At 40.4% G+C, this 12237-nt stretch overlaps 1 protein-coding gene across 1 annotated transcript in view; it reads left to right on the plus strand.

The window, feature by feature from the left end:
* Positions 1-12215, plus strand: part of LOC309400497 (chromobox protein homolog 1-like) — a 29407-nt gene extending 17192 nt beyond the window's left edge. The window contains exons 4-5 of the mRNA XM_081969025.1: positions 627-721; positions 10858-12215. Coding sequence (XP_081825151.1) covers positions 627-721; positions 10858-11002 — 240 coding nt within the window. The 3' untranslated portion in view covers positions 11003-12215. The remainder of the gene's footprint in view (positions 1-626; positions 722-10857) is intronic.
* Positions 12216-12237: the final 22 nt, after the last annotated feature.

Below are 12237 nucleotides of genomic sequence, written 5' to 3' on the forward strand. Positions count from 1 at the left end.
TCAGCCAAAGCTCACTGCTGATTGGCTACTTTCGATCCTAACATTCTCGAAAATTCAAGTTGTGTTTGTTTTAGCACATAAATTCGATCATAACCTTAAAAAGACTTTGGTTATATTAATAAAAATTATGCATCTCAATCCGACTACAGAAATTTTCATCAAAGTTCTAATTTTGTGTGGTTTGTATGAGTGAAAAGTTGATTAAACATGTAAATACAGCTTAAAACTGAAAGCATGCAGGACTTTTTCACACAGCTGTAAGTTCCATATTTTAAGAATGTGCACTATATTGTTCTTGATTTAGGATTCCCTTTCTACAGTATAGCAGAAACCATTTTTTGGCAGTAATATTTTGTGTTTTCTGATCAGTCCATATTCAGTGCTTGATCTTTTTGCACTATCCTCTAAATCAGTGGCCCCCAGGGACTGGTTCCGTGGAGAGAAGTTTTTCCGTGGACTGGAGGGGGTGTGGTTTCGCATGCTGCCTGCATCCCACAGGTGGGGCTTCACTTGTTTGCGCAACCTAGTTTCTGGCATGGTGCGGTCCGGTGCCAGTCCACAGACTGGAGGTTGGGGACCCCTGCTCTAAATGCAGCACTTATTAACGTTTCTTTTTCTTTCTTTAGGCTGAAAAGCCTCGAGGGTTTGCAAGAGGGTTTGAGCCGGAACGGATTATTGGTGCCACAGATTCCAGTGGGGAGCTCATGTTTCTAATGAAATGGTAAATTTGTCATTTAATTTTTGAAGTTCTCATTGCACTTTTTCAAACTGAAGTATGACATTTGCTTGCATAAACGTTGAGGAAATGCTGTGGCTTAATGTCTGTGTCAGAATATGGGGGATATCATTCCTTAGTATAGGATTCATACAGTATTCAGGTAACAGTTGGCTATTTTTGTTGTTTTAATCTTTTTTTGCGAAACGAAGTTTTTTATTTTTTGTTACATATTTTAACTTCTTTTATAAACAAAGTGTTGTCCGGGTTTTCCCCCTTTACATCTTCTATTATACATAGTTCATTTTACATCATATTTCCATTTCACATTTCAGTCATGTTATTTTCTTTCCATATTTTCCAGCTTAACCTTAATTTCCTCTTAATATAAACAATATCATTATTTGCCTCTCCAAGTTAATCAAATTTTAGCATATCATTTCCATCCATTATTCTGTTTTACTATCAATAAAATACATCCTCAAATTTAATTTTATATAGTAAACATTTCACTTGGTTTATTATCCACAATTAATAGTATTGATCTATTTCCCTCACATAATATTGGCTATATAGCATTGGCTATATTTACCAAATTTCATTCTATTCTGCTAGTAAATCCTTTTCCTTCTTTCCTCCTCTCAACCATTTTCTCTTAGTCTCTTAGAAACTTCACTTCTCTTATATTCTCTTCTCTGCACCCATTCGCCTAACTTTTTCTTGTTCTTAAAATTTCTATTTTTTTTCTTTCCAATCTTTTTTTCCCTTTTCAATTATATTATTTTAGTACTTCTCCCCCGCCCCGCCCTCTCACCCATCTTTCCCCATTAATCCCACCTTTGATGTTTAATTTTCCCTTTTTGGGGGCCACTTCCCCCTTGTCTCCTTTTGGTGTGTAACTGTAAATCCCAATACAATCATCTAAGTAGTTTTCTTTTTCAATCTCTTTTTCTTCTGTAGTATCTTCTTGTTCTTCATTTAGTCCCTTTTCTTTCTCCTACGCCTTGTTCTAGATGTTCCCTCTGAGTTTCCATTGTTTTTTTCCATTTAGCGTTTCACGTCCTGTCAACTTCTAAAGTTGCCATGGTGAAGAAAGTGGGGGAGCGCATTCCACGCATACTTTCGGCTAGAGTTGCATCTCAGATTACCGCAGCAGATTTGGGAGGGGTGCACCTCATTGGGGAATGTGATTTATGATGCAGACTGAGGGGAGGGAAGGAACAGGGGTAAAGTTCAGCTATAATTCAAATAAGACTAAGATCTGACTGTGAAAAGATCTTGCCAAAATAAATGCTCCTAATAAATGACTAATTTTCTTTTAAAGTTTGGGCCAAGACTCATGAATCAATTAGGGCATTTTTTGGGAAACCTGATACGTGCATTTTTTAACATGTCAAGTAGTTCATTATACATCCAAAATTCCATAGTGTCTGCTTATTTAATTTAACAAATTATTTAAACTTTTTCTGTTATATCACATTTACTTAAACTTAAAGTTCTTTTTTCCTTTCTTATTTCCAATTTCTAAAGTCCAATTCCACTTTTATTTTGCTTTTTCTCTTCCACCAAAATAGTAAGTCCAATCCACAACACTGTTACAAAAACAAATCCTCCTTGTTGTTTCCCAAAGTGTCTTTATCTTGCTACAGTCAAGGTCAGTCTACAGCTGTACTTTCCTCTGTTATTTTCTATTAAGTCTTGTAGTATCCTCTTCTCACCAGTAGATGTCTCCCTCTCCACAGTACACAATGTGTTTTAGTCTGCTAGCTGTCAAAATCTGTATTTATTCCACAAAAAAATAGAAAAAGGTAGAAAAAGAAAGAAAGGAATTTTCCCCCTGACTTCTTTTATTTTTTTTTAATGTTTCCAAATCCAAATTTGAGAATAAAAATCTTCTAGGGCTTTCTGTTTTAGTCTCCCCGCTTTCTTTTTTCCTCTGTTAAATCCCCTATCTGCCAGATAGCCGCTAATTTCTGCTCCGGGTCTCTTTTTTAATCCAATTTTAAAGTTTCTTTACCTTGGGTTGATCACTCTTTCACCCAGATCCAACACTTTGTTCCAGCACTGCTCCTGCTCAAATTGCTTGGTCCGGTTGCCCCGACTTTGAAGCTGCCATTTGTGTGGCTGCTGCCACTTCCGCTGTCAGTTTGAAGAACTTTTATGTCAGACCTTTTGAGGAACTGTTGGTTCCTCTTTGGTCATCGAGATGTTTCTTCTTTTTTCCCTGTTCCTCCAGAACAGTTCTGACCCGAAGGTCCCTGGCAGTGGTTTGTCCAGTTGGGTTTTCGCGGAGCCTGTCAGAGCTCTGCTATTTCCCAACCATTCTTGTCGTGGCACTTCCAGCTTCTTGTTTTTTTTAAAGTTTTTTATTTTATTTTTTATTTTCAAAACAAACACAACACATAAAATCTTCCTTCTTTACATACTGTAGAAAGTGTATCAGTTGGTTACAAAAGACTTTTGTGCATCTCTTCCACAGTCATCAAGCATAATTCATATTAACTTAAGTATTTTAACTCAGATATTTATACATGTTACCGTCATCATACCTCCATTTTCATTTGACTATAATTGTTTAAACTTCATTCATCATAAACTATACCAAGATTTAATACATAACCACATACTGGCATTTTATTTACTATTTCTAAAATCCTCCAATGACACTGAGTCCTTATGTCCTATTCTAGCTAAACATCCATAATATTTAATAACAAAGTTTTCTAATCCTTCTTTCCAAATCACTGTTTACAATGTACATCCCATTTCCTTATGTTGTACCCATATATATATGTATGTGTATGTATGTATGTATGTGTGTATGTATATATATATATATATATATATATATATATATATATATATATGTGTGTGTGTGTGTGTGTGTGTGTGTGTGTGTGTGTGTGTGTGTGTGTGTGTGTGTGTGTGTGTGTGTGTTTTCTGAGGTTTTCGCGGGTGTTTGTATGTATGTCTTTGGTTGTTCGGGTTTTCTCCCGCGTAGAATTGGAAGTATCTTCACGACGTTTCGATGAAGTCTCATTCATCATCTTCAGGCTGCTGCTTCCGGCTTGGTGCTTCTGGCTTGGTGCTTCCAGGAGCAATGTGAGATCTCAGCCGGTTCCTCTTTTTAACTGCCAGTGGGGGTTTGTGCTGATTGGGTGGGAGCTTGGCTGCATTCTGATTGGGTGGAGGTGTATTCTGATTGGTAGGGGGCTTGGAGATCTCACATTGCTCCTGGAAGCACCAAGCCAGAAGCACCAAGCCGGAAGCAGCAGCCTGAAGATGATGAATGAGACTTCATCGAAACGTCGTGAAGATACTTCCAATTCTACGCGGGAGAAAACCCGAACAACCAAAGACATACATACATATATATATATGTATGTCTTTGGTTGTTCGGGTTTTCTCCCGCGTAGAATTGGAAGTATCTTTAGTTTACACCTTACACGGGAAAAGACCCGAATACAACAAAACCAGCATACCTACACCCGTGAAAATCTACGAAAACAAATATATCATTATAACTATATCTATTGTCACTAAATTTCACTAAGTTTAGCTAGTTTTAAATTATACTCTTCCATCTATCAACCTGTATCTTTCCAGTAGCAAAACAGTCTCATATCTTCTGCCATTTGTGGTGTCAGTCCTCTGATCATCTCCTTAATCAACTTTGTATGGACTCCTCTTAGCAACTCTTTGCTTATAAAATCTCTCATGTAATTTCGATGCCCTTCTTCTGTTTCCTTAATCAGCTTATCTTTGATTGTCGGTAATGTTATCAATGATATTGCTAATAAAATTTCTCTCTTTAAATCCATAAATTCTTTTGTTTTCTCTTCTGTATCTTGCCATCTGGGGTAGAGACAAACCAATCACCATAAATATCAGCAATCTTAATTTCTTTATATTCATTTTCCTCTTCAATTTTTAGGATTTTAACCACCACTTTTTCCATTTGATTAGCATCTTCAACTTCTTCATCATATTTTCCTGTTAGGTCCACTAAGTCTTCCAACTTCTTCTCTATCCTGTCACGTGTATCTGATAATTTCTGTATTTCTGAGAGTATCTTTTGCAGACTTAAAACTTCTTTCTGCTGTTGAAATTGTGCCATTATCTCCAGCTAACAAACACTGCTGTTTTAGCTTAGAAGGTTTTAACAGGATTAAGCATAGATTCACAATAACATTTACTTCAAAGGAACATCTGTGTGCTTTTCTTCTTATCACTCTCTATAAACAAGCTGTGAGACCTTGAGGTGCCAAGCCAGGATAATCAGCGGAAAAAAGTAAAAGTGTTTCGTTTCCAATACACAAACCTCCAGCCTCCGAGTAGCAGTGTTACGTTACAATTTCTTTGTTTCTTTTTGTATCTTTTTTGTATTTGAAGTTTTTAAAAGTCTGATTCTTAAATGAGTTAGAAAAACACCCACAGTAATGAAAGAGGAGAATTTTAGTGCATAGATTACAGAGAATAGTAAAAGAAAAAAAAATAGAAGGAAACTTAATCCATTCGTTTTAAAAGGCTTGCATAAATTCCATCCGTGAAAATAGCATTTAAAAAGTAAGATAACCCACTGTCCAAAACCATTCCAAATTTAATTCCGCCGCTTATTTCTTCTGTTCTCCGATTTAAATTAATTTTAAGTTTTTTATAAGCAGTCACTTTTAAAACAGTAAAAATTCCTCACCAGCTGGAAACACTTTCTCTTTCCATATCCTTCCGTTTTGGAGCCGCCCCGACTTCATCAGCCAAATGGCTGGATTTTTTGTCACCGGCTTGAAGAACTTCTCTTGGATCAATCAGGGACTTTGCGATGTACCTGAGATCAGCAAGATATTCTTCCTGTTCACCGTCTCTGCGGGACGGTTTAGGTCCATTTGGACCACCCAGTGGCAAAAGTATCGACTGCGATCTCAGAGCGTTGAGATCGCACGTCGTCTCGTTGCGACTTCGGCTCCTTTCTCCCTAGCTGAGGAAACTCTTGAGGAACGTTCTGAGGCTGTAGATCACTTTCCTCTAGCTGAGGAACCTCTTGAGGAACGTTTTGAGACTGTAGGCCACGGTCCTCTCGCTAAGAAACCTCTTCTGAGGCTGTAGGCCACTTTCCTCTAGCTGAGGAACCTCTTGAGGAACGTTCTGAGGCTGTAGGACACGTTCCTCTAGCTAAGGAACCTCTTGAGGAACATTCTGAGGCTGTAGGCCACATTCCTCTAGCTGAGGAACCTCTTGTTGTTTTAATCTTGTTTGCTTGTGGCAGAATGTAAGCTGTTCAGTTTGTTGACAGTCGAACTTGTCTGCTTATATATGGTGTCCTGAATTAGTTTGCTTGCTTAGGATTAAAACTTGAGGTGGATAAAGTCTCTTGATGGTACAATACTTTTGTCTACTTTTAACTGTCTGGACTGTACTCTGATCTGGCTTTAGATTTTCCATTAAAGAAAGGATGGTGTATAAATTCATTTTGAAAAACAGAATTGTCTGTAAATTCTGAAAAGTGATTTCTCAATTTAGAGTTCAGCCACCTTTCGTATCCTGTGGTAGGGTTAAGTATAAATCAGTGGAACATTCAATGGGTGCATTATGAAACATTTCCTGTTCTGGAAGATTCACATCTTAGCAACTCCAGAACAGCCAGATAAATGTGATGTTGTGAAGAAGAAAGTTCAACTTCTTTCTCTGGAATGAAATGATATTTGTGCAATTACAAACATGCAACCTCCAGTTTTGCTAAATTATAGGTAGTCCTTGACTTATGATCAACAACTGTTCAAAATTATGATTGTCTCAGAAAAGGTAAAGCACTTCCAGCCATCATAAAGCATTGCACTGCTCTCATGTGATCAGGGTCCAGGTGTTTGGCAACCTGTTTGCACTTACAACTGGTTGCCAAGCACCCTGCAATTATGTGATCGCCACTTGCAATCTTCTCTGCCAGCTTCCCCAGAAAGGCAATGCAGAAGCCAGCAGGGAAGTTTGCAAGCTGCTGCTGAGAGTACTCCCTCTTGTTTCTGAGAGCTTTATGAAAGAGCCCACCCTTTGGCCTCTGCCTCCCAGCAATTTACCTCTTTGCAGCAAACAGGGCTTGCGGAGGCTTCAATAAGCTATAGCAATCCCTGCAGCCTCTAACAGCTGATGATCAGGAGAAATTGAAAGTGAAACTAGCTGTTTGCTCCACATGGCAAATTGCTGGGGGCAGATTTTTTTTTCTTGTGCTAATCAGGCTGTTTGCTGCAAGGAGGTAAGTCAACAACTATAAATGCCTATAGAATGTTCACATTATTAGACTTATTTTTTTAAAGACTGCTTTATTATTGTTCTAGACAACTTAACAAAATGAAGAAGCTTTTTAAAATAAATGCTTGATCTGAAGAGGCCCAGTGCTACTGTTTTAAAAAGTGCTATTCTTTTAAATAGCAGAGAATAACTATACTTCCAGAAAGCACATCAATTTAACAGCATCTGTACAAGTATAGTCTGAAATTTAACACTACAAACAGTGTATATTGTCTGTACTATTTGTTGCAAGGAGGCAAATTGCTGGGAGGCAGAGGCAGATATTTTCCCCTTGTTTTCCTCCCCAAAATCTAGGTGCATCTTATGCTTCGGAGCGTCTTATATAAATATGGTACATTTCTTCAAGAGTTCCCCCCCTCCCCCAATGGATGGAGGGGAAAGGAAATTCTTTGTCAAGCTGCAGGAACCTAAAGATTTTAGCTCCATCCCTGCAGTCCAATTAAAGATTCTCTCCACCCACCCCCTGAGGTACCCTATGCTCCTTACCTGGGACTCCATCCATGTAATGACAGCAACTGGGAGTGCCAGGATTGCGGTCATTGAAAAAAACAGTCACAGTGTCTCACTTAAGCGTTTTGCTCAACCACTGAGATTCCATTTCCAATTGTAGTCATAGCTTGAGGACTACCTGTACTTATGACAGTTTGTTTAACAACTGTTCAAAGTTATGACAGATCTCCCCAGAGCACTTACAACCTAGAGGTGCGGTGGCTCAGTGGCTTAATGATGCTGGAGATGGTCTTTGCTCCAGCGGTTCAAGTCATAGCACTGTCCCAAAGGTGCTTTTTCAGGAGACAACTGGACTTTCTTGTTTTTTCTTTTGAAGACATTTTACTTCTCATCCAAGAAGCTTCTTCAGCTCTGACAGGATAGTGGGGAATGGAAGGATTTATATTCCAGAGGCAACTGGACAAGAAAGTCCAGTTGCCTCCTGAAAAAACACCTTTGGGACAACCATGACCTGGATGACTGAGAATCTCTACATACTTTGAGTCCTACCACTGTGTGGTTGAGTGAGCTCCTGTTACTCGCCTCAGCTTTTGCCCACCTAGCAGTTCAAAAGCATGTTCTATGTGAGTAGATAAATAGGTACCACTTTGGTGCTGGACCTTCCCGAATATGACGCCTGTTTGCGAGGTGGCTTCAGTGAAGGGAAAGCGTCCTGGATGACAGGAAAGCCGCTCATCTTTCTGGTGCAGAGCTATCTTCGCCCCCCGTGGCACACCTTGAAAAGTGCACAAGCATGAACCAAACAGAGTTAGCAGTCTTAGGCAGCCAAACTACTACTCAGACATTGGGGGAGGTGGTCAACTAGACGGAGAGCTTTCTGCCCTCACAGACACAGGGGAGGATCGGCTGCAGACAGGCAGCGATGTTGAGAGGCAGCAGATCCCGTGATGAAGAACAGCTGCCTCCCCCACTCGATCGGAGGGCACAGAGAGTAGAGTGGGGGCAAGCTCAAAGGAGGTCTGTGAGGCTGCTCAGGAGGAGGTTGACCCGCCCCTCCTCACAAGGAACACCTGGCGTGTGTTGACTTAAGCAGAAGCCAGGGGATATTGTCTCCCCCCCCGGGGGGGGCACTTTGTAAAAACTTAGCTTCTGCCTGTGCCTTGCCTTGTGTCTTTGCCTCGACTTGTTTTGACCTGTGGACCTTGAGTTTGCACCTTGCCCTGTGAGCTTCCACCTTCTCTTTGGACTTCCTCTCTGCCTTTGCAAATTGGTTTTGTTGCTTACTGGCTTTTGTTTGTGGGACTGAGGATGGCTACCTTCAGGGAAGTGTGGGGCAGGGCCTTACCGGCTGTTGAAGAGCCGTTCATTGTGGAATTTAACAGAACAATAAAGCACTCTATGGAAGCCTGCCTACCTAAGCAACCTGGGTCATAACACTGTTTAAAATTTCTGTCAACCATTCTTTTTCTCTTTAATTATAAGATATAAGCAACCTTGATTGAATAATGTATTGAAGGAAACTGCTTTACCTCGTCTTTTTTTTTCTTTGGTCTGTTTTCTTCCCCCCTATCCTCAGAGTCGGAGTCAGCCTTGCGCTTGCTTCCCTCCGACTTCTCACTTTCATGTGCTGTTTTCTGGGATTGCAGGAACTCTCAACCACATTCAAACCGATGTTAAATAGTATACATCTGCATAGATTTTCTACAGGAGCAACGTGCTGCTCCAACCCTCTTAATGGAGCAATTAGACCAGGGGTGTCAAACTCGATTTCATTGAGGGCTGCATCAGGGTTGCGTTTGACCTCATGGGGTTGGGGTGGGCGTTGCCAGCTTGACATCACTAGTGTTGGGGCGCCTGTGGTGGCCTGAGCACTCTGCCAGCGAAAACAGGCTCCTAAGCTCCATCGATGGCCTCCTGCAACCCTCTGCCAGCAAAAACGGAGCCTGGAGCTTCGTAAGCTCCGTTTTCAGCTGCAATGGCCTCTGTTTTCACTGGCAGAGGCACACTGGCCCAGTCCTTCGCTGTTTCCAGGGCAGCCTCATGGACTAGATCTGGCCCCTGGGCCTTGAATTTCATACTCCTGAATTAGACAAAGCTAACTGGATGTACAAAGTATGTATGTCTAGCAAATTTTTGATTTCTACCAGGCCCTCAAAGAAACAGGATGCAAAGTTTGTAAGGCCTTTTAAGGTCAGCCAGCGGGTGAATCCTTTGGCTTCTCGTTTGCAATTGCCTCTAGAAATCTTAGACTTAAGGAGACAGGGTAAAGGTATACAGTACTTGATTCTCTGGAAAGGCTATCCAGAAGCAGAGCGTTCATGGGAAAATGCTAGCTATGTGTACGGTCCTGATATGGTGCAGCAGTTCCACCAGCGATTCCCAGACAATCCAAGGACTTCCAAACTCCAAGTATCCAACCCCATATCCCAGAGCCTGAAGAGGAACGAGTGAAGGAGTTAACTAGGCAGAGGGGCGTCCTCTAGAGGAAAGCTTTGAAGCAGATGAGCCTTGACCTTCACCTTCTGGGGTTTACTTCCTGAAGGAAACAGGGAGGAATTCTCTAATCATTTAGATGTTTTGCAGGAGGCACCACCTGGCTGGGGAGATTCTTTGGACTAGGAGGTCAGGGGACTCCTTTGAACAGGCATTGCTTCCACCCCTCCCAAGTTTCTGTGAGAACTCAAGAGATGAAGACTACTTGGAAGAGGGAGGGACTGTTATGGAGGGGGGGGTGATGTTAGGAAACTACTAGTCAGGCAAGGAGGAGGGATCAAGCGGGGAAGTTAACCTTGAGTCATTGCACAGCTGCAAGAGACCTAGGACTGACCTCCCCCCTCTAAGTTCCATGAAACTTTATCTGTTTGTTTCCAAGGGAGTGCAAGCAGTCTGGGGAGATACTTCTATTTATAGGTAGAATACAATAGTCAACTTGAACTTTTCACGTGTGGGTCTAGTTGCTTGTGCCTGACATTGAATGGGCTATTTGGACCACTACTTTTGCAATCCGTGGAGTGTCACAGTCTATTTCTGTGGTCTAAAAAGACAGTTATAGATGCAAATGTATTGTCCATCAGAGGTTGGCAACTATGCCATGGTATCCTTGCAATTTAGTGGGATGCTCATCCATCTCCACAATTAGGAAATAGATGATCCAGCAAGTTATCTTTTAAATTAGAGAAAAAATGAAATGGTTGTACCTGCAACAAGAAAACATTGACTTTGATAATAACTTAACAATTTTAAACAATAAACTCCATCAAATTACCACAAGTGTCATTCAGGTGACATGGCACAATCTTTGATTATCTGTATTTTGAAAAGTTTTTAATACCAATAGATCTTTATCACTCCCTGTGAGATAAACACTAACAATCTTTCCTTTGATTATATAGGAAAAACTCTGATGAAGCTGATCTGGTTCCTGCTAAGGAAGCTAACATCAAGTGTCCACAGGTGGTCATCTCATTTTATGAAGAAAGGCTTACGTGGCACTCTTATCCCTCGGAGGATGATGATAAGAAGGATGACAAGAATTAAGTTGCTTGCCCTTCTGTCCTCATCCCTACTTTGGCTGACTTTTGTATTAAAAGAACAGACACTGGGTTTGAACATGAGGGAGAAGTGAAGAGACTCTTGGCTGAGGAGAATGCCCTCTGTAGAAACAGGACAAGATCTCTGCTTCAGTGTGCATGTGCATATTCATAATCTGTCACCTTGATTGGTGGAATGAAGGCCACCAACAGAAACAGCAAGTGCAGGTGCTTGTTCTGTAAAGATTACCTGAAATTTGCAACCTTTCTCCCAAATAGTATTAACAGCATTTTTATAGTTTAGCATGTGTGTGTAGGTTTGATTCCTTTTCCTAATCATGACCTTTCTTTTTCCTCTCCCTCTAGGCAAGGTGTCTCCCTTGCAAGTATTACATAATGGGAAGTGAATCTAGGGTTTAGAGAATACAGTTTTAAATTTGTTCATGACACTGTACAGCACAGGTGTCAAACTTGATCACATCACATGACATCATGTGATTTATCGTGACTTTTTTTTGCCTTTGCTGAGCCAGGGTGGGTGTGGCCTGCACGTGATTCATCTGGGCTGTGGGCCACCAGTTTGACACCCCTGCTGTACAATATGGTACAACACTTAAGACAATTGTATCCTATAGGTCCTGCTATTAAGATAACAGGTGACAAAGTACCCTGTTTAGTCTGCTGTAAATGGCACTGTGTAGAAGAGAGACCCAAAATATCTTAAGTCATGCCACACATTTCTCATCCTTTTCTTCTTGCTTCCAGTTATTTAAAGAGCAGCTATATTACTCGTATAAACTAATATGTGAGTTTGTTGTAACTGCCCTTCTGGGTTTATTTTAATTACTAGCTTCTTGTGGCATTTTCTCTGGAGTAAACTAAGAATAACCTGTTACTAGTAGTTTAATATGCTACTTACAGTGGATATAGAAAGTCTACACACCCATTAAAATGCCAGGCTTTTGAGATGTAAAAAATCAGACCAAGATGAATCACTTCAGAATTCTTTCCACCTTTAATGTAAATTCTCTTTGCAAAAAATCAGTGAGTTTAAAGTGAAAATGTTCCATTTTGGATAGTTAAAAAGTATTATCACAAAATGTTCAGTCCTGCCCATGGTACAAGTGGGAGGAACAACCCAGTTTCAGAATTCCTTTGTTTAAAGTAAAATTTATTGTAAAAATAGCCCACAGATGATAAAGATCGTTCCTGGCTTTTAACTTTGTATTTTTAAAAGGGAGT

The sequence above is a fragment of the Natrix helvetica genome (genome assembly GCF_964273705.1).
Source record: "Natrix helvetica genome assembly, chromosome: W".
NCBI classification, from domain to species: Eukaryota; Metazoa; Chordata; class Lepidosauria; order Squamata; family Natricidae; genus Natrix; species Natrix helvetica.